At 40.3% G+C, this 23,982-nt stretch overlaps 1 protein-coding gene across 1 annotated transcript; it reads right to left on the reverse strand.

The window, feature by feature from the left end:
- Positions 1-661: 661 nt before the first annotated feature.
- LOC109475714 (leucine-rich repeat and immunoglobulin-like domain-containing nogo receptor-interacting protein 2) lies at positions 662-16,419 on the reverse strand. Its single transcript, XM_019776481.1, has 7 exons — positions 15,813-16,419; positions 11,366-11,446; positions 7,643-8,385; positions 6,259-6,403; positions 4,924-5,217; positions 3,665-3,787; positions 662-2,548 (listed from the first exon to the last, which is right to left on the reverse strand). Exons 3-7 carry the CDS (start codon positions 8,187-8,189, stop codon positions 1,840-1,842), a joined length of 1,818 nt encoding a protein of 605 aa, XP_019632040.1. The 5' UTR covers positions 8,190-8,385; positions 11,366-11,446; positions 15,813-16,419; the 3' UTR covers positions 662-1,839.
- Positions 16,420-23,982: the final 7,563 nt, after the last annotated feature.

The following is a 23,982-nucleotide window of genomic DNA, read 5'->3' on the forward strand; positions in this document are numbered from 1 at the left end:
TACCTTCCATCAGATCCGTGCACATGGATTTATTACACATGAACGGGTGCTGCAGTCAGCAAGCGTGTTCCCCCTACGGCCATTTCTGCTGGAGATGGTAGTCAGAGACTGATTTCATGCTGATACCCTTTGTGATCACTTGTACAATCTTCCGGGGTGCAAATGTGTTGGAGAAGCTATCAGAAGGCTTACTGCCAGATATTGCTGTGCTGCAAAATATCCATTTTCACCCCAAAGGTGATGGTTGGATCAGGAAAGTTTTGGGGCTTCCAGATGTACATTTTTTTTGTACCTGATGCACTCTTTGCCTGACACGATTGTGGCGTTGAAGCAACATTAGACTTCCTAAACCCAAATCTCTAATAACATGCCTGATTGCCTACTGTGCCAATGCCATCCCAACAGTTGTACATGTACAATGTATGCTTGTACATGACAAGCCTTTTTACAGTCTCATATAGGGGACTATTCCTTGTAAACTGTGGATTGTCTTTTGGGTGGGTTGCAAACATCACACGTGCATTTTGGACTTTCCATTTCCTCGCGAACCCCCTTGTGCTGAAGCTCCATATTGGAAACAGAGACATGTTGACATTCCTTTCATGTAAGAATCTTGATCAGTTCTGAACCTGAATTTCTGCAATGAGTAGAAGCAGCAGAGGGAGATGGAGCAGGTTGATGAACAGTTTATGATGTTCCCATCGCAGTAGAGATTGGGTCTTGTGATGGATTTATTCAGTTGATGCATCTCGGGAACTCAAGATCGCGATCAACATTAATTTCCTTAAAGGCAACAAAAGCAATCGGAGAAGTTTTCACTCCTACGTGGTGATGTTTTGCCTCCTGCTGAACAGACATGCTGCAAGCCAAACTCCTGTAAGGTGAGTTGGGCAGCAGCCTGCAACTGTATGTAACATGGCAGCAGATCCATTGAATGATCATCCTTTTCCCAGGAAAACACAACATTGCCTGCAGATTAGGTTCTACATCACAGCTTCTCCAGGGCCTTTACAGCTGGTAGCAGATAGTGTCATACATACATGTATGCATCATCCCGGTGTTCTTCCGTCCATCTTCAGTTCAGTCTGTGCTCAAACCAAATTTAAGGAATACAGTGTACATGTAAACTGCTAATAGACCTACTGCTGTATCAAAATCTTCAAAGAAAATTGGACCATGTTTTACTGCCATCTACCTTCTCCAGATTGTAGGAAAAATAGGATGATTTGAAGACACATGAAAGTGTGCATATTCCTGCACTTCTGCAGAATGATTGAGTGTGATGAGTGTCCTCTGCAGGGATAGTGCAGTAGGTAGAGTTAGAGAACAGCTTTGTACACACACTGCCACTGTACCAAGCTATCTGTGATAAGGGATAAATCACTGAACCAGCATGCAAAGTGCTGCCACATTCAGTCTAGCTATTTCCTTGTACCTCTATTAAAAATTTCCTTACACATACAGTCATTTTGTGTTGCTATGGAGGAAGTTGAGAATGTTCACCCAGCCGGGTTGCTGAGTGCCTCGTTCTTACATGTACCTGGAGCTGGTCAAATATCCTGCCTTGTCTTTCCCATGCACGTAGTAGGTACATGTAACTACCTTACATCTCAATCTCAAATCTTCGGTTATATTCCTGGCTCGTAGAAGAGTTAACCTGCACCATACCTGACGGCCTGTCAGATATGAACCCTTAGTTTCCATTTCCTGAGGTATCTTCATCTGATCTGTCACTCCTGACATCTGACTGAGTGTTACGTTTCTTGCCAGAATACAGTTTTCACAGGTATGTCGACTTCATACCACATCTTGCAGTTCCTCAACCTCCTCCTCTGCTAGTCATATCCGGCTGAATTTCATGTCCATCCGAACTCGCGCAGCATTGTTTTCTTTCCGGGGGTTGGGGATCATGTTCACATTGTTCTCTGGCTGCCTGTTGGGAACGTACGTCATTTCAATACCGTCCTGCTTGTAGTTCTTTCCCCTGGACCAGACACTGAATATAAAACAACACAGTAGAACAACACCGAAGAAGGAAAAACAGCCCATAAAGCTGGCCAGTATTGTCGTCAGAGTGGTTTTGTTGTCTAATTGGGCTCCAGCTGATGCACTGGAGTTATCCTTGACTGTTGGAGGACTAGGTGTGGGTGCTAATGTGGTCATGGGTTCCACTGTGACGTCTATATATGCAGTTTTGTTCCCCACAACATTGTGTGCCATACACGAGTATGTTCCCTCGTGGGAGGGGGATATGCGGTATATCCGTAACGTACCAAATTCCGACACGGCCATGTTGGAAACCAGAGATGGTGCTCTCAGTATAGTTCTATCTGGCCCAATCCATATGATGGAGGGTTCGGGGCTCCCCGAGGCGTTGCAATGTAACACGGCCGTGCTCCGTTCAGGAAAGCAGACGTATCCCCCCTGCCTGATGGTGACTTCTGGCTTTATGCACCTACTTGTGTCCATCTTCAGCCTGGGGATGTAGTCGAGGAGGTTCTGGTTCTTCAGGTTGGGAGGGTTGATGCAGGTGACATTGTTTGTGCACCTATCATGAATCACAATCAACAGGTTACTTTGTGATGATTGACAGATGACTTGGCAAAACTGCATTATAATAGTGCAACTGAATATCAGTGTTAAAATGTACATGTAAGTTTGAACCCAGCCATCTTCCCTCAGCCAATCAGGAATGCAGATTTGCTGTGGCTTAAGAAACTATTTAAACCTAAGGCCATGTTGATTTGATTATATGGATGACATCCTCCGGGAGCCCCAAAACTGATGCGCGCGTGCGAATAAGAAAAATGTTTTGCAAAAAAAAAGTTGTTTTCATTATGAAATCTACCTGGTCATGAGGGTTGAACAAACGGCACAGAATATGGTTTGGCCTATAATCTAGTCTTCAAGTTCATTTCTTTACAATTTCGTCTTTTTTCGTTTGATTTTGGCATTCTACAACATTGGTATAGTTTTTATTAATTTTTTGGTAACTTATGGTATATTTTTGCTCATTTTGCAACTGTTTTGTACGATTAACAGTATGGTTGAAAACCTTTTTTTTTTGGAAACGGCCGAAAATTCATGCGCGCGCGGATGTCATCCATATAATCAAATCAACATGGCCTAAGTTGATGAATCAGAATTGTATCATTCTGTAATGTCTATGTCTTTGACCTCCTGCAGGTTTGCTACATTAGGCCACACCAATTTGATTTATGGGTTCTCAGATTTTTTCAGAAAAAAATATGAAGCGACAGGGCAAAAAAAAGCGAAGTGGGTGAATCCATGAACCAACAAATTAAATTGGTGTGGCCTTAGTGATAATGATGACCTGATGAGGAATAATGTATGATAAATTTCTTGCCAAATCTTCATATTATATATATTATGTAGTGTAGTTGCAACTGCATTAACATATTTGTAGTGTGTAAGATTACTGTAGCTATAATTAGAATTGTATGAATCTTTGACATCTCTGAAGTCTCCAGAAAAATTAGCTTTTAAATTAACAAACTTTTAAAGTCTCCACTGGCCCCCAAACCATCTTGGCAGCCCAGATGTTCCTATCTCGCATAGCAGTTCCCAAGCCATCAGATTATATACTAGTGTGAAGTTTACTTTACCATATACAAACAAATGGGAATCTTATAAACAAACAAACCAGTCAGGTATAAAGTCCAACCACCGCATGTCACAGCTGCCACAGTCCCACGGGTTCCCCTCCATGCACAGCTTGACAACAGACGGGTTGGAGTCGAAGCTACTCTGACGTAAATACGCTAATCTGGATCGATGAGAGATTAATAATGGTTAATTATTTTTGTTATGTTTGCTTCTGTACTTCATAAGGACAAGGCTGTCCAACACATGCTATCACAGAGGGCTAGTCTTTGAGATAGGGGTAGAAAAGTGACATGACTGACATGAGAGGAGAGTTAACAACATCAGATAATATAGTTCCATCCAGTCAGTTAATCAATTTTGTTTTTAACAAGAAGAAAAAAAGTTCTAAGCTGTGTTGACGTCAGGATGGTAATCTGGATGAATGGTGTGGATTAAAGAGTTAATCCCAGCACTTTATTGTGCAGCAATATGGCAAGTAATAACTGTGTGAAAATAGCTTCTATCTTCCCTTACTCAATTGCCCTTATCATAGCTTTGCAGATACCTGCTTGGATCACAACTAAAGCATGGTCTACGGAAAGACTGATAATTTATCCTTGCCAAACTTTCTTATTCATTTATTTATCATTTTGGCTCCAGTGTGGTATACAGCCAAGCCAAGATCTGATGGATGGGGTACGTGTACCTTTAGAATTGTGAGCACATGCAGAAAAGCTTCTAATACAGGTTGATTTCTCTAATACTGGTTGATTTCTTGGTTCTCAGGTTTTCACTTCATAAAGTGGACAGGCAAAAAAAACCCAGACCTACAGCATTTGGATGCTTACATATAAGAGATATGCGTATCATCATCATCATCACCATCATCCACTGTATAAATGCGTATGGTGTATGTACATGTATATAAGAATCCTGTAATACATTTTTAAAGACCCAAATGCTGTACACAAGACCCATGCTGTAATGGACACATAACCATAGGAACCACAAGTCAAAATTTGGAAAAATTAGGAATATTAAAATTTGTGTCATAAATAATTAACATCATTAAAGGTACAAAGTCATGGAACTCTAGTAAATTTGTGTCATAAATAATTAACATCATTAAAGGTACAAAGTCATGGAACTCTAGTTGACAACTAGAGTTTCATGACTTTGTACCTTTAATGATGTTAATTATTTATGACACAAATTTTAATATTCCTAATTTTTCAAAATTTTGACTTGTGGTTCCTATGTGATATCCAGCGTCTGTATACATTTTTGTAGGTTGAGCAGGCCTTGGTAAGTACTTACTTGTTGTAAGTGATGTTAAGTGTCTGTAGGTTAGGCAGGCCACGAAAGGCACTCCTGTTGACAAAGCGCAGCTGCATGTTGTCCAGCATGAGCTCCTGAAGACTGGTCAGGTTCTTAAAGGCGTACGGCTGAATCTCATAGATGGGGTTGTACGAGAGCTGTAGGATGAGGAGATTTTCCAGGCCAGAGAAGGCATTGCTAGGGACTGCCGAGAAGTTGCAGTTGTTGAGGATCAGCATGCTGAGGTTCATCTGGTTCAGACCGTCATCAGAGATGGAGCTTAGGCTGTACGACCTGTCACAGACATGTTTGGAAAAATGAGACGTTTACTGTGTGTGCCCTAATCATTTCATGACAGCGGTGCTCTTCAGTGCAGTAAATAAGTGATGAAAGAGTTTCAAGGGTTCATCATAATTTTCAGTCGCATATCTTAATTTGTAGAGACAGTCTATGATCTGTCTGTTTAAGAGTTTGGTTTTTTACCTCCAGACTTCTTCTTGGGGTTAACATCTTTGGAAACAGTAGAAGGCAGCATGGCGCTCTACTCTCTCTACAAAAGCACTCTGTTCTACTGTTCTACATGTACATCTGTATTTGCTGGTATATGTCAGACAATGCCAGAAATCAAATCGAACACAAACATACATTAAATTTTGTTTTTTGTATCTCTTCCTCTGGAGACAGTTGAAAATTATCCACCGCCACCGGTGCCAACCTGCTGATGGCCAGGTCCTGCAGCACTGGGACATACATGTACTGGAAGGGATCCCCTGTTTATACTCTAAAAATTGTCCCATGGCACTGTGTTTCGATACAGGACAAATTATTTTTTTTTGTCCTATAACACCCTCCAGTTAATTGGGACTTCCAGTTTAATTTGGGACATAATTATGCATAATTATGCATAGCTCTTTCCACCTTATGCATAAGGTTTGGAACCCTTAATAATATGCATGATTATGCATAACCCTGCTAACCTTATGGAACCCTTATGCATAATTATACATAGCCTTTGAACCTTATGCATAATTATGCATAACCCTTTGAACCTTATGCATAATTATGCATAATTATGCATAATTTTGCTTTTTGGATTAATCCCTAGGGGGTTATCAATGGCTGCTACGTATTTATAACATCAATTTTACTTTCAGTTAGCGATATTAGCCCAATTGGATGTACAGTTGTGGAGATATGGGAGGCCAGTCCCAAATTAAACTGGAAGTCCCAAATTAAACTGGAGGGTGTTCTATGTGAATTGGCCCTTGACTTCTACATGTAGGCTTGACCAGTGGAAGCATGATGTACATGTAGTCAGGCTAGACTTGTACCAACCTGCTGAGGTCCAGGTTCTGTAGAAGTGGGAGGTACTGGAAAGTGTCGCTTGTGACAGCCATTGCAGGCATCTGTTGGAATGTCAGCCACTTCAGGTTCTGGATGTAGTAGAATGCCTTGCTGGGCATCGCTGTAAGGTTGTTACCTGTATGGAGGGAATAGGCATGCAGGGAGACTGTCAGGCTCACATACTTTCTTCTACAACTGATTTCAAGTGTGATCTGAAATATTCCATTTTACAATAGAATTATTTCACAATGTACATGTATGGTAAGTTAACCATTGTATTTTTGCCTCCGGGGAAGGAGACATCCTTCTGCGGAAGGGTTAAGTTTAACTTAGTGGTCAACGTTTGTATGCTTGCAGCTGTATCTCACAGTGGGGTGGACAGATTTCTCTGGAACTCAATATATACATGTACGTTTTGTTATTGGGGTGCAGATGATGCGCTTTCTCCTCTTAATTTTGTATTTGTTTTCGGGCGTCAAAATAAAAGAAGCTGATAGCCTCTAGACACCCACCGCATGTGTGAAAATGGTAGGGTTTTATGGCCTTTACTGTTGTTAAGGAGTATGATGGGTTGTACTATTCAAAAAAGGGAGTCAGAGAAAGGGGTGCCTGGTTCTGAGAAAAATTAGGTTTTCAACAGAATGCAGACGTGGAAAAGGGTCGGTGATTTGTTGTTCCAAATGTTGGACATCAGATACTACCGAGCGCAGCCGACAGCAGTGTGGAACTACTGTATTCAACATTATTTTCAACGGTTGCGAAATTCAACCATAGGAAAATTTATCGGTTTTGGTTGGCATTTTGACTTCCAACGCGCATCCTTGCGCTAGGTTAGATAGAAGTTCATAACTACGTGACACTGTGTTGTGATGGAGACCTACCAGATGTACAGGTTATAAGGACGGCCTGCAAGGGGGGTAGTGATTAAGAATTACGCCAAAAATTAAAATTTTCGCCGCCTATTACGAATTACGTTAAAGTCTCAGAGCTGATTACGACTTTACGATTTGCGGCTAATGTCAAATTACGAATTACATGTACGATGATCTTTGCAGAGGCTGCCTACAAATTACGAAGCCTAAAACGGCCTGATTACGCCTTACGAAAAAGGGCTTGCAGGCCCTTTATAAGTTGCAAAAGAAAACGTTGATCCCTGCTGATGCGGTTTGGCATGGCAACTTGTTGAGTACGAGACTTCTTAATAAAGATCTGCCCTCATTTGTGAAGTAGCAGAAATCTCCTAATTAACTGGCAAACTGTGTATATAGAACATAGAATAAAAATGTGGTGAGTCCACTTTGACTCTTGTCATGTCTCGTGTCGGAAATATTGATACTTCCCTAGAATTTGTACATACATACAGTACAAGTCTCACCTGTCATGAAAAGTTGCCGTAGGGACACCAGTCCGTAGAAGGCTCTGGGTGATACAAAAACAATGGGGTTGCTACTGATGTCCAACACTTCCAGTGATGTCAGGTCCTGAAACAAGTTATCAATCAGTAACACCAGCTGGTTGCCATCCACGTGCAGTTTGGTCAGGTTGGCCAGCCCCTGAAAAACACCCCGCGGCAACAGCTGCAGTCGGTTCCCCGATAACCTCAGCCCATTCAGACGAATCAGGTCTCGGAAGGACCCGGGTGCGATGCTTGTGATTTGGTTGTTGTTCATGTTCAGGTAGTTCAGCCTGGTCAGACCGGCAAAGTCTTTCCGATTGACGATGCTGATCTTGTCCTGCACAAGACGCAACGTGACCACCTGGTTCGGAATCTCAGCGGGAACTGCGGTGAACCCCTCCCGCTTGCAGGTGATAGACTGGTCCCTGGGGTCGCACGTACACATATTCGGGCAGTTGGCAGGGACCACACCCTGCGGCTGGGCTGGGGGCTTCTGGTTTGTTCCACTCCGGGCAGGGTCGGGCATCTGTGGGCAGACTCCTTCTAACAGGCAATTAGCAAGGCCATGCAGTACAACTTCATCGCGACAGATAACAGCAGTGTATCCGTGTGGGAAGAAAACTTCTGTCAAGGGTGCGAAGACCTTTAGAACAGTTCAAGGCTACAAACAGGGTCCTGGTGTAAGCAGAGGAAGCAAGTCTCTCACTTCTTACCGACAGGTTCTGTAAGAAAGTCATAGAAAGATGTTGATATCCTGCAGTAAGATACATGTAAATGATATCACAACATATATTAAAGTAAAACAGTAGCCAAAGAGTAAAACACTGGATGGCTTGAAAAACAAATAGTGCTTGGCCCACAAACTCAGGTGAATGAGAGATTTTCATTGAGATAATCAGGTACAATGTATGGATGTGGTTTTACTTTGTTATCGGCTTCTTCAACATCAGGGTGTATCAGTGTGTTGCGCTTGGCTAATTTTTCAAGTTTCATATTTTTCCACTTCCAGTCCAAAAAATTGTACTACATGTACAATGTACAATGTTATGTAATACAATCTATGGCAGTTTTTGAATGTTTGGATAACGATGATGCTGTGGTATGAAAGTTGCACTTTTTCAAACTTGACATTCTTACAATGGGCAATATACATGTATACTATGCATGGACACTAGATCATTAGGCACATAGCAATAATACTATCATTAAAGGATTTGTTACATGTTAAATGATATACTCTAACAGAATTAAAAGGAGGTGACAAATTTCTTTAGAAACTGCAATGTTGTTACCGGGGGTACAGGTATATACGGTACATACATTTATAGTATGTACATGACCTACGGACACTAAACAGTCAACAGCTACTACAACGTGGTAATTACCTTCGCGCATGTGTGTGTTCGTGTGTATGTGTGTGTGTTCATGTGTGTGTGTGTTCGTGTGTGTGTGTGTGTTCATGTGTGTGTGTTCGTGTGTGTGTGTTTATGTGTGTGTGTTCATGTGTGTGTGTGTGTGTGTGTGTGTGTGTGTGTGTTAACACGATAACTCAAGAAGGCTTCAATGGATTGTCTTGATATTTGGTAGATAGATAGGTCTTGATAAGACCTCAGAATGATTAGATTCTGGGCCCCCTGGTGACTTGTTATGGTACTGCAGCTGATCTTGGTTTTGATATCTCGTGATCTAGACATGCTAGGGGCACAAAATTTGCAAACAAGATGTTGATGAGCCCTGCCCTGTTCATACCAGACTTCACAAAACTGATCGAATTCATTAGCCGGAATAAACCAGTTGAATTTAGCCCGGTGTGAACATGTATCACCTGGTTCTTTAAGGGTTTTAACTGGTTCTTTATTTGGATTTGCCATAGCAAGATGGAGGGGGAGACAAAACAGGTGATTGCTCACCTGTACACGTAGTCTCCCCCGCAGACATACAGATTACATATTTACAATATTAACAACATATGTAAGATTCTCAACAATCAAAATACACTATTAACATACAAAGTACAAAGCAAAGAACATGATATGATACGTATGTACATGTATATGGTTCTTCAACAACCACATTAGGCCACATCAATTTAATTTCTTGGTAAACGGATTTTTCTAGAAAAATAGTGGAGCGGGCGGGCGAAAAAAATAAAAATAAAAACAGGCCTATAGGCATCCTATTATTGTCCAAAATGGTACGGTAGGAGCCATGAAGTCAACACACCAGGCTGGTTCAAAATTTAAACAATGAATTTTGAACTGTTAATGATACCATTACATTGAAAGATGTAATAACTGTAACAACTAGGATGAAAAGGACTGTTTTTAACTGTTTCAACAAAATATGAGCATTTTGCAGTCGATTCTGAATTTTTATTTTTATTTGGAAATCAGAAAAAAATGAAGCGGGCTAGTCCGTTAACCAAGAAATTAAATTGATGTGGCCCTGTGAGGATTTTTCTTCAAGTTGCGATCAGGAATCAGTATACACAACCTAATTGACGGTTGAGGTCAGGCTCCTTATATACAAGTATATCCATTTAGTTTCTGGAAAGCAAGAGATGTGCATTTGTAGAGAAATTGGGGGAGCTGTACCAAAACCAAAATGTGTAGTGCAAAATTGCAATCAAGTTGTGGGAGCAAGGTCTATCTGAGCTCCTTTCTATGATTTTTCCAAGACAGCAGAGAAACACTGCAGTATAATAATAAAGAACCTGAAGACGGCATACAAAATGGCCATTAGGAACACAATTGGCAGGAGGAACAATAAGGAGACATCCCCCAACCTACCAACAGCAATCAAGGCCAAATAGCCAGATATGATTTCTGACAGGATTTCACTGACAGAGCTGATTACATACATGTAAAGCCTGGTACAATGTATGAATGCAATAAAATTATTGCCTTTATGTAACTGGGCTATCCACGCTTAGTAAATTCAACTGGTTATGTAAAGTCTGGCATGAGCAGGGTCTAATAAAAATTTGCCTGAAACTTCATTGTTTTTTCTCACCTTTTGTGCTGCCTTATCTTGCCTTGTTGGCCTGTCCTACAGTGTAAATCACTAGCCTACAGTGTCCAAGCATGGAGGCACATTTAACTCCATGGTCCAAGCTATAGGTTCACTGCACAGGTGCATGCACAGTGTCTTTTAAACTCTTCAGCAAAAATAACCCTCAAAGCAGGTTATTGTTCCCTTGTAGACAAAAGTTAAATGGTAGAATGTTTTTCCCACTTCCTGTAGAAAATATTCACTTCAAATTTGTATGGGGGCCTTCAAGTCCAAAATTTAGTTTTTCTTTCTAAAGGCCCATACAGAGAGCAACAGCTTTTATACTATGCACTTTGAATTCTTGATTGACGTGCAGCCTTCTGTTTTCCACAAATATTGCAGTTTTTCCCTTCTGGTGTACAGGAAGGACCTTAGTTCTACAGTTTACAACTGGTTCTGTTTTAAGGCCTGAATCTGTGGCTGGAGCGTTGCATTCTAACTTGATGTCCACATGAAGTGTGCTCCCTTGCGTCCCCTCCAGGCCAGGATTAAGGTGTAACCCCGTTTCCAATAGATTGTTTCTACCCTCCTCTGTCTTGTGGCCTTGCTTGGATGTCAGTACAACCAGCTTTCCCGCTTCAAGGCATAGACCTGTACCTGCATGTATTATGTATAGCTTCTAAACTAAAGCTCCAGTAGAAATGTGCCCACCTAGCAGCTGGGGCTGTCTTCCATTCTCAGCCACCGGCAGCGGCAGCTCTCGATTGGCTCCATCGTTTGGTCAGCCTTCCCCTGAGGAGACCGGCATTTACAAAACAGGAGGATTAGAATCCAATTATTACCTCGCGGCTCATTGTTGATTGCTGGTCCCGGGGGAGAGCTGGAACACAAGTGGGCACCACAAAAGAAGCAGCAGTTACATCCCCACTGCACGCCATAGATAACCGGCTCTCTATACACAAGCAAGAGTGCTTAGCCGTGGTCCTTGTCCACAAGTACGTGGCCATGCCTCAAAACCTCACAAAATTGATCCCTAGGGGCTGAATTTTCCGGCTCCATACGGAGCTATGAAGGCCGCTTTATGATGATTGAGTGGAAAGAATTTGATTATGTGGTTTTGATTGTGGAGGCATGTAGAGATTATGAGCCACCCTTTGTCCCTGGGAGCCGGGAAGCGAGATATCTTGCTGTTTAGGATGTAGTACGTGCACAACATATTTGTCTGGGAACTCCTGCCTTCGGTGCAAGCAAAGGTGGACAGCATCGCAGGAGGCTTGATGGAAAATAACCTTAAAACTTGCTTTTTGAATGTACTATTTGTATTAAGTTCAGCCAACTGATATGTGTTAATTGCAGTTAAATTTCATCTTTAATGACTGGAAAACACTACATACATGTAAAGCCCCCTTCACCCTAGAGGTGGAGTGATCCAGAATGTTCAGAATACACTTTAAATAGCTAGGAATATACAAAGAATTTTCAGCTAACATTTCAGCTCATTCTGCCTAGCCCGGCAGCCCTTATAGTGTGAAGGGGTAAAATTTAATTTCAAACTAGAAACATTTACTTGGGAGCAAATACAGCATATTTCACCCATTCTTCCTCCCCATTCCAAAAATACTGTTCCATATCAACCTTTTTCATACCCCATGTCCGTAACAATTCCCATGACCCAGACAGTGCTTTTCAGTGTTCTGAAACCCCCAGTGCTTGTAAACCCAAATAAGGCCACACTAATTTAATTTCTTGGTTAACGGATTTGCCCGCTTCATTTTTGTCTGATCTGCAAACAAAAAAACAAAAAAAATTAAGAATCAACTGCAAAATGCTCATATTTTGCCCTGATTCACAATCCCAATATTTGTAGAAAACAAGTCCACTCCCCAATCAGTAAGAGTGCCAGGACCTTATAACAGCCTCCAGTTTAATTCTGGACTTCCAGTTTAATTCCGGACAACCTCCCATATCTCAGCAACCTTAAACCCAGATGGGCTAATAACGCAAACCATAGGTAAAAATGATGTAAGAAATATGTAGCAGCTATTCGTGGCCCCCTGGGGGTTCGTGCAATTGTGCATAATTATACATAATTATGCATAATTGTGCATAATTATGCATAATGCTTTGAGGGGTTATGCATAATTATGCATAATGCTCAAGGGTTATAATACGTAAAATAATTTGACGAACCCCCAGGGGGTCGCGAATAGCTGCTACATATTTCTTACATCATTTTTACCTAATGGTTTGCAATATTAGCCCATCTGGGTTTAAGGTTGCTGAGATATGGGAGGTTGTCTGGAATTATACTGGAAGTCCAGAATTGAACTGGAGGCTGTTTTATTAAATGTGGTTTCTGCAGGGTACATTTGTTTGTACACTACACCACTCTGAAGAGAAGGAACTTCCTTCAACTTTTGGGGCCACAATAATGAGCATTTTGGAGTTGACTCATAGTCTGAATTTTTTTTTTTCGCAAATCAGAAAAAAAAGGGGGGCAAATCTGCAAACCAAAAAAAAAAAATTAGTGTGGCCTTAGGTCAGCTGGAAAATGAGAAAAGTGTTCCCCTAATACTCAGCCCCTCCCATCTCATTGTTCATTGGTTCCAATAGCTGCCTTCTATCATCCATGTTAAGCTGATCATATAAGTGCACTGGGAGAACCAAGGTTATAGGGAGAACGTACTGTGCCTATGTCAATCCTGGATTTTCTTTGAATGTTTGGTCAATGTTGCATCTGAAGTTTTAAAAGCACGGACAGGATGTTATCCTTACATTTGTGGATACGACCTTGAATGAGATGTTCTGCTGAATGCACAGTATACATTGTACAAATGTACATCACAGGTTTTGTAGGCCTTTCATGATGGCCCCCTGCTTGATGTTTGGTCTAAAATTTTTGTGAACCAAGGAGAAAGATATAAAACTTTAATTTCGGACCTTACAATGTAAATTTACAGATTTTTTTATTAGGAATATATGCATGTGCTTATTCAGCAGCAGTATACTCAGTTCAGCTCAGTACAGCCGTAGAAGTAAATTTACGACATTTGACATCTAGGGTCACACAAACATGCTTTTGTCAATTTCGCCCTCCAGAGAAACCAAACCTGATGCAAGACTGCAAATTCAATGAAGACAAGACTAGCCACCCCTAAAAAAGGACATATAACAGTTAGATTTTTAGAAATAAGAAGTGTTGCCCCAAAATGTATCAACTCATACGTTTTATTGCAACATTTCAACATTTCCCCTATTTTCCCTCGGAGTCCTGAAAAGGCTGTGAAATATCCTCTAGGTACATCTTTAGGACTATACTGTACTGCCAGATTTGGAAAAAACTACATTGTTTTGGCCTGAGTAACATTAAAGTCTACTCAAAATCCACTTTTTTCACCTCTCCCTTTGTCTCCCTCTTACTGTAGAGAAGAAACAGCGAGCGAATCAAGAGTATAAAAAGCAAGATACAGTAAAACTTGCCCTAGTGATCACCTTTATAAGCCGGCCACTGGCCATAACGTATAACGACTGCTTTTTCGTAAGCATTTAAGGGACTTGCCTAAGCTGACCACTTGTCCTACATGACAGCAAGTGGCACTACTAGTATTTGGGACTGCACGTGGCCCAATCTCTGCCTTTAATAACCTCGTTATTTTGAAGGTTGTGGCAGAAAATGTTCTTTAATGGTAACTAGCGAGAAATCTTGATGATATCAGCCAGTTTGTCATTGACTTTGACAACATGACAGTCTTTGCACAGTGTAAAATGGCACCAGTTGGGTTACGTTGGGTCTATGGAGCAGTCTAAATAGGTGGAAATTTTGCTGCGTTTTTTGTTGTTCTCTGTGTATGTATTGTTGCCATGCTTTTTGTATAAAAAGACTTGTCTAAGAGCACCACTTTTCCTTAGTCCCCTTGGTGATGGTCTCAGGCCCCATTCATGATTGGATATCTATTGTGAATTGATTCGATTTTAAAAAATTAATCGATTCATTTGGGAACATGAACGCTACAAACCGGTCCCGTTGCGATTTATTTTGAACCACCTCGCGAGGTGGTCTGAAACGATATAGAACGATTCGCATTAGTAGAATTGTAATCATGAACGTGCGGATGCGAATCATTCTGGTTAAACGCTGTACGTTCTGGTTAAACGCTGTAGTTCGCGGCGCAGTGCCTTGTACTGCGGAAAATTCTACTAGAATCGTACAATCTTGACATTGAGTTCTAATTACTGGTCGACTGAGGAAACGGGAGTTCCGATATTGACTTGGGGAAATCAGGAGATCCAGAGGAAACTGGGTGGTGTGCACTAGAACCTACATTTGTACCCTGGGCAGATTGTATGAAGTCAGATTATATGAAGTCAGATTATGTGAAGTCAGATTGTATGGTTGGCAATAAAAGTGACATTTTCATTGCGTTGTAGATATATTTGAATACATTTATTTTGCTTAAGACTTCTTATAAATAAAAAGGTTTAATAAACTTTTAATAAAATAGTTTCTGTGATTTGTTACCTTGAATCAGGTTATATTGATTCCATGTCTATTTTAGTAAACTACGACAAGGCCACACCAATGTAATTTCTTGGTTAACGGATTCGCCCTCTTCATTTTTTTCTGATTTGCAAATAAAAATAAAAATTCAGAATCAACTGCAAAATGCTCATATTTTGCCCTGAACAGTTGAAAACAGTCCTTTTCATCCTAGTTGTTACAGTTATTTCATCTTTCAATGCAATGGTATGATTAAAAGTTAAAAATTCAATGTTTAAATTTTGAACCAGCCTGGTGTGTTGACTTCATGGCTCCTATCGTACCATTTTGGGCCATAATACATGTAGGATGCCTAGGCCTGTTTTTATTTTTATTTTGCCCGCCCGCTCCATTATTTTTCTAGAAAAATCCGTTAACCAAGAAATTAAATTGGTGTGGCCCAACCAAGACATCATGTTAAGTTGCAGAATATTCACATTCACAGTCACAGAAAAGAATATATGAGGATGCATGAAACAGGTTCTATATACATGTACATATGTATATATACACAGCCATGCCATTTGTGGTGTTCTGTTTAGTAAATCGACCTTAGAAAATAAGCCTTGGAGTTCTCTTAGAATTCTGACAAAATACAATGTATGTAAAGGAATGACTCACCTTGCCTCTGTGGTCTCCTGCCAATATGGTTAAATCCAAAGGCTGGGTTCCTCTATGTACAAGTCAACCTAGCTGCAATGCATTTCATTGGGTACATTCCAGCAGTTCCAACAGCTTTCTTGCCAGGACTCCTTAAGGTCTTGCTGACAGAATATGAGACTTGCCTTGTAGTTTCCAGCAGAGGTTCTTCACTTCCATAAGGAAATTGCGTTAATGCTGCATCACTTGGTGGAACACTCCTGCCAACCCCGGCATGCCTGATGCTCCACAGAATGCTCTTCCCTGCTATCAGGTTGTCCTCTCTCAGGAAACTAGCTCATTTCCATGGTAACAGATTGCTGTGACATCTGCCTGGGTAGAGATACGACGGACGTGGATGTGTTTTCTGTCAGATTTTGTGTCTGACCTTAATTGGAAGGGGTAGCCCTTATATGGTACCCTGTCTCACGTCTTGACTTCTGCACCCAATACTTCAGACAAGGTCCTCTCGATTCCTCACCTTATCCAGTAACCATGGCGACCAACGGAACCTTATGACAGGACTGATGAATTATTGCAGCAGGATTCTGTGTCCAGGATTACCTGCAATGAAGATGCAGAAGCAATATAAGCCTCATTCTGACATACATACCAGCATACTTTATTTATGTTATGTGCATTAGCGATATTAAAGCATCAATATTGTAATGTAATGTACTCCTCCCATAGCTGGCTTGGGCGTGCTTATGTGAGGGTAACCTCATATTACAATGTAATATGAACAATTTCATCTGCAATTTGATAAGAGTTTGTTCTTTGGCCTATTCTGTAGTAAGAAGAAAATTTTAAAATTTGAAACAGAAAACTGTTCTGCAAAATAGTGAGCTTTTAATGCCATCATGATAGACTGAAGAGACCTTAATAATATTTCGAGAGATCTGAAGGAGCACTGAGTCAGTCAGGATGTTTGTTTTCAGTCTGCTAAGGCCACACCAATTAAATTTCTTGGTTAACGGATTTTTCTAGAAAAATAATGGAGCGGGCGGGCGAAAAAAAATTAAAATAAAACAGGCCTAGGCATCCTATTATGGCCCAAAATGGTACAATAGGAGCCATGAAGTCAACACACCAGGCTGGTTCAAAATTTAAACAATGAATTTTGAACTTTTAATGATACCATTGCATTGAAAGATGAAAAAATGAAGCGGGCGAATCTGTTAACCAAGAAATTAAATTGGTGTGGCCTAAGGGTAATTTTTTTAGATATTAGAGTATGTTTTAGGAGGTAAGGATGATTAATTCTGGAAGTCAATGCAGGATTGAAGTCAAGTGAATGACAACAGTAATTCTTTAGTAAGAAGTGTGAATGAAGCAAAATTAAGATAACTCTTAGCAGTCTAATTGAAGTCAAAATGCTGAATGGCAAGAAAATATGACCAGAAAATAAAACACTTTCCTTTATGAAAAAGGATGTTTGCAAGTATATTGTAGCTCTCATATGAAGTACTGTTTACATCAAGGAGTAGAATGTCCTTGTTTGGCCAACCCCAAAACTCATGCAACCCAAGAAATGTCTTCTCTCAAAAATCCTTGTCGTTTCGCTCATAATGAATATACATTGGTGTTATATATTAGATGAAGCTTAGCAGCAATATCCAGTGTGTGTCACTTCAAATGCTTATGATGATCTGTATTCTCCAGCCATGGCACAATATGTGCCCAGTTCATCCAACTCATTGCCTCATGTACTGACCCACTAATGAATGCTTGCCCCTTTCTGTGAGCAATTTGACCGACTGTGCAGACTCTCAACCGGTGTGCCTCATGAGGCAAGACATTATGATGATGATATTTTAAGACAGTCATATTCATGTATGTGTATCAGATTCTGTATATGTTAAGATTCAAGCCATTTATATGTAAACAAACATATGCACCAGGTAAGGTGTTCACTCACACACTCACACACTCACTGTCCGGTTTATCGCCTGTTGTTCCCCGTCTTCCGAGGGTTAGACGTGCTTGCACAATACATCTGGGGCTTTTCATGGTGTGAAAATGGCAAGCATGTCTGTACCGTATGTCTGAATGTGTGTTGAGGCAGCATGGAATTGTCCTGCCGGTATATTCTACTCATGTCATTCCATCTTGTCTTCTTGTATGGACAGTTTTAGAACCAGTAACAGCAGCAGCATGTTCAGCACCATGGACAGCTGCTTGCTGATATCCCACTGATAGCTAACACACCATTCACTACAGCCCAAAATCAATACTGACACTGCCAGAGATTAATGACTTGTTTATTTTGGTAGCATCAGCTTATATGGAAAAGCAGGCCTTTTCAATATAAGGCCACACCAAGTAAATTTTATGGATGACGTCCTTTGGAGACCCTAAATCTAATGCGAGAGGGCGAGAAAAAAACAAGAAGGGCCCTAAAAAACAAGATGCCTAGATTAGAAATATACTATGAGACGACAAATGTTAGGACACAAATTGAATGAGGTGACACAGTGTAACAAGCAAGAAATCTTTTATTCATCATCAAAACAGCAATAAATCAGGTGAAACAGCAGTTGTCGTCATGTTTTCGCGTTACGGATTTCACGTCAATCTGACGATTTGCGGCACTGTCGTGACTTTGTTCATAGTTACAGGAAGCGGAAATTCTTGGGTTTTTTTCCTAGGAACAGGCCAAAATCAATGCGCGCGCGGACGTCATCCATAAAATTTACTTGGTGTGGCCTAATGCAAATGAACCTTTGACCCATTGGTGAAAAGTCGATGTTTACTTCTATCTGCGGACCTAGGGGGCATGTTATCAGGGGATTTTAGGTGCTACTTGAATTTGGAACTATCAGCCTTTGATTTCAATCTCTTCTTTTTCTTTTTTATCTCATTGTATTGTATTGGGTGGGACAGCCAAGGGCTGAACTGTGAGGAGCTTAGTAATTATTTGGGGCTTAATCGCAAGGTGACCTTTAATACAACCCCAGGTGTGGCCATATGACTGTAAGGTTTGAACCACTCACACCAGGAAGGTCCCCTACTCTTTTCGATAAGTGTGGTGGGTTCTTTAACATGCATGGGGTTCTCCCAAACATGGGACCTCCATTTAACGTCCTATCTGAGGGACATCAAGAAACAAGGGATGAATCCCAGTGTGAGAGTGGTTTTAAACCTTACAATCTGTTCTCTGGGTTGACATTTTGAAAAGGTTACAGTCAACTCTTAAGTTAATCCTTTCACAACTGTACACCTTTGTACATGTACATGTACATCTTCCTCTGAAAACATGTCAATACTTTGTCTGCTACCTGCTTCAGTTGTGCAGTTGTCTTACAATGTACCAAACTTAAAACAGACTTATTCGTAAGTAGGTTTTCTTGCTATAGTAGTGGCAATATTTCAGTTTCAATGACTGTACATTCAGTCTATTTCAAATTACCTACATGTATCTAACACATTTCAGATTCTACTCTTGCTTGCACCATCCTGAAAACTACCTGACAATACTTTACAGTCACGTAGTTGGCTGTTTTAATGACTATCATGTATCCTTCACTGGTAATTGAAGCAATAACATCTCATCGACTGTAGTTTATATGTTATGCTGTAGTGCCTTGCTGGTCTAAAACACATTTGCCTTGACTTTCTGTAGATGGATGCGAAGTCATTTGAGAAACTCCTCTTGAATTCATTTTACCAGCAGACTATATTCGGAAGGATTCTGCTGCATCAGAACCAGATTAAACATGACAAGAGCACACTGAAACTGACCTGACAAAATGGGAAAAAATAATTTAATTAAAAATTGCTTCATTTACTTAATCTTGTTGAGGTGGAAGTGGATCTTGCAGTGGTTGGTAAGTCTCCCCATGCATCAAACCCTGACAGCAATTACTTTTCCCTGATATGAACTTAATTCCTTCTTCTTGTGTGGCATCCTAATCTATGTACATCGGAATCATGGTAATGTATCCGTCGCCCGCGGAGCAAAACCAAATTAAATCAAATGGTTTTCCACGGCTAGATTATAGCGGTGACGCACACAGCAAATCAAGAGCAACTGTCTTGGGATTGAGACGGTATCTACACCATCACTTTAACCACAGGAATTGTGGAGAAAGTATGATAGTTTGCCGTGGTTTCCTCTTACATTACTTCTACTTTAGTGAACTCAAGAGGAGCCATAAATATTGCTCTTGCACTAATTTGGAACAAGCATAAGGTAGAATATATTTAGTCATTTAAATGGAAAAAATACACACAGCTACTTGTGGAAAGTGTAGTGCTGCAAATAAGAAGGGCGCCACCATACAGAAGCAGCCTTGTTATTTTAGATTTAGCTTAGGACTAAGAAAACTTAATGTTATATCTCCTGAAATATGATCATATTTCAATGTAAAATAAATTTCAATTTAAAGTAAATTCAGACCTTGAAAACAACAGAATGCAATAATGTTAATGAAGATAGGGCTTGAATAAGTTTTTCTCCATGGTTGCATACAACATGCAAAATTACCTACATGTAGCATGAGGTGATGAAATTTACTTGCACTACATACGTATATACTCAATTGGAAATGTAGTTTGTTTTATAGTTTGGAGGTGGTAAACCAAAGTTTTTGTAAAAGCACCATTAATAGATGTACATGTAGTTAATTAGCTTCAAGAGAAGCATGAAATATCCTAAAACAGTGGTAAACAAGTAAAATCTGAGATTTTATACCTCCAGGCTTTTTATTGTATATTTCTATATAGGGTTTTAAACAAAGAATTTATCGAGACCGGACACCCCTCTGTGTGAGGGGTCATATACGTGGGCCAGACCGAGAATAGCTTAAACATGCCAAAGGTCAACGGTCGCGACCTATTTTACACTCAAAGGGGTGTTCTGGGGCCACCAAAAGGCACCATTTTCACGCCCGAAAACACATATACAACAAAACAAAAGAACGTGCATCATCTACAGCCCAATAGCAAAACATACACCGAGTCCCCAAAAAATCTGTCCACCCAAACGCGAGAAACAGCTGCGAACATGAAAATCTAAATCTCTCACAAAAACCTTCCGCGGAAGGATGTCTCCTACCCCGGAGGTAAAAAAAAGCTACATGTACATGTATGTTAGGATATGGGGAGTCTTTGGCCACAGCAATTTGTGTTCTTGGTTCTTGGATCCTTAAACATTGTTGAACTAGAAAATCAACCTTAAATAGTCTGTAACAGGTACAGACAGGTAACAGGTACACACAGTTTCAGGAAGCACTTCATTAAATAAAGTCTTCATCTCTGTTTACATTGCTAACTTGTTCTTGGAAAATGTTCCTGAACCAAGAAAAGAAATTGGTATGGCCTTTGGCATTTATTTCCAGTGTTCTTCCCAAATGCCAACCTTTCGCACCTCAGTTTTAATGGAGAACACACTTGGGATGCTACATATCATAGGCAGCCTCTGTGGCTGATGAATGTTGCCCTTTTACATTTATCAGGCTGCCCCAATGACAAGAATATAAAGACAAACCCTGGACAAACCATAACTCTGCACATTCCAGACTCAAGAATCGCTCACTCAAGAATAAACCTTAAAAGCAGTTCCAAATATCCAGGTTGGACACTTTAGATCATAACTAGAAGGTTAGTGTAGCAGGTCACGTCTCTCCATTAGTTTTTCAATGATGGACTGGATTGTCATTTTATTGCATGTAAGTCATTCAGAGCAGTATTCTGAGTTTCCTGCTATATATATAGCTACATGTATATCTAGATCTAAATTCCATGATTGGCAAACTGCCACATTGTTTTATTTCTGTCCAGAATTATTTAGTATCTAAACTACATGTACAGGGGCTCAAGAAACTCATTCAAAGTACCACAGTATTACATGCATCACATGATATAAAGTTCTTGACTTGGGGGTTTGTTTTTTTTAGAGAACTTCCATTTTGAATTTTTATTGCATCTTCCCCGGGGCAGCCCTGGTGAACCTGCTGTCATCTGACAGAAGTAATAAAACCTGCTGGGGTGATTTCTGGTGGAGGGAAGTGAAGGAACACCAAAAATCACTTACCGAGTAATCGATTCGTCCCAATACCTCTCCAGGTGGTGTATAAATCTTGACTTGTGCGTGTTTGCACTGCAGCAAGGAGCATATCAATTTCAGGGGACCCCAGAAAGTGCGCAATGGAACGAAATGGAACGAAATGGAACGAATTGAAACGAAATATGTATGAAGGAAAGCCGTTAAGCCATTTGTGCGTGGGAACGGCGATGCTAGTGTCCACTCGACGTCCAAATAGCAACGTTAAGATAGATGGTATTCTTAGAACCGCAACGTTATAAGATGGATCAGGGTACGTTAATAATAAAGTGACCACAACGTTATAAGATGGATCAGGGTACGTTAAGAATTAAGTGACCACAACGTTATAAGGTACGTTATAAAAACAATTAATTGAGTTTTGAGGTGAGCAGTCAAAGTGTGCGTCTCGGTCTGCCCTAGCGGTATGCCCATGGGGAGGAATTTTATCACCAGCCATGTCCCTTACATGTGCACAATGAAATGAAATAGATAGCAAAAACGCACTAACGTCGCCGTTCCAACGTATTTAGTTTCATTTTGTTCCATTTCGTTCCATTTCGTTCCATTTCGTCCATTTCGTTCCATTTCGCACTTTCTGTACACCGAATTTCAGCACACCAGGATTCATGGATGGGAGGGAAACTTTCCTGGGTCAAACCAGGACTCAGTTGACAGCAAATATTGACTCAACCAAAACTTACTTTTGTCTACTTCAATTTTCAGTGTCATCAGTCACTTAGTCTGTTGGCCAGCTATGTAACATCTGTGTCCATAATATCACCAGGGTCCATAATATCGCCATCTTCAGAAAAATTGTGCTTAAAAATATTTTTACTGCAACATACTTTTGGTATGTACTCCTGCACACATCAAATGTACATACCTAGGGTATGTTGCAGCAAAAATATCTTTAAGCACACTATTTCTCAAGGTGGCGATATTATGGACCCTGGTGATATTAGGGACACGGATGTTACCGGTAGTTGGTTAGTAGGCTGGTTGACTATAGTACAGATCTCAATTAACTTCTGTTCCCATGCATCTTAGACACGGTTTTAATCCATTCATATCTCTTGCAAAAGTCATATAAATTGCATTTAAATCCTGATTGAAAATCGTGTTAAAACCATAATTTTTTTGGTAACATGCAGTTAAAATTTGTGCAAAAGCAGTGTAAAGCCGCAAAAACTAGTTAGCTGCATTCTCATCTGGCTATCTACAACACTTTTCTAACCACACGCAATTAAACAAACATCTACATGAATTTTACACCAGAAATGAACATAATTTAAATGAAAAGTGTACGGCTTTTAATTGTGTTTTGCACTGATTTCCATCAAGATTTTTCACCCATGTACATGTACAACATTGCCGCCAGCCCTGTCTCACAAGTACGTCCAAATATTCCCATGTTTACAGCTACGTGTCTACCAGATGAGTTTGGGAGGACTTACATTGCAGAAAATAGTATTAAACCTTTGGTATAACCTATTTTCTTCCTGTTGATTTTTTTTGGCGACGCCTCAGGGGCGGAGGCATTTGTGTAAGTACTGCGATCGCTTTGAAAGAATTTCAAAAATTGCATGAATGCATTCCCTAGGGAATTGGTTTTGAGGTAGCCTCCGGCCTTGTGGTCATCAGAACAAGCAGGAAAGGCTTATGGTACCATGCATGCAATAGCACCTTTTCGGGCAAACTGTGGCTTTTTGCACACAGAATATTAATGATTGTCTTTATTGATATTTCAAATATGTTTTCTTCTATCAAGAGAGAACAAATTTCTTGCTCAGGAGCAGCATATTCAAGCTTATAATACTTCGAATATGTTTTTAGTTGCAACTATATGATGCTGGTCGTTTTTTATAACTCTACTGTGTGACACATGTAGTGTAACAGTGATGTTTTGTGTAAGGAATTTTATTCACTTGTGTGTTTTCTATCATGTATGTTTGTGTCAGTCTTGCTTTTTTATTTTGCTATTTTCTTCGCTTTCATGATGCTGTTGCATTCCATGCTTGTTTTCAATTTTCTTGGCTGCAAAACATGAATGCACACCCCAATCCTTCCACGACTAGGTTTCATGCTAAGGTTTCATGCTAGCCAGTG

The sequence above is a fragment of the Branchiostoma belcheri genome, unplaced genomic scaffold (genome assembly GCF_001625305.1).
Source record: "Branchiostoma belcheri isolate BF01 breed outbred unplaced genomic scaffold, Haploidv18h27 scaffold103, whole genome shotgun sequence".
Classification (NCBI taxonomy): Eukaryota; Metazoa; Chordata; class Leptocardii; order Amphioxiformes; family Branchiostomatidae; genus Branchiostoma; species Branchiostoma belcheri.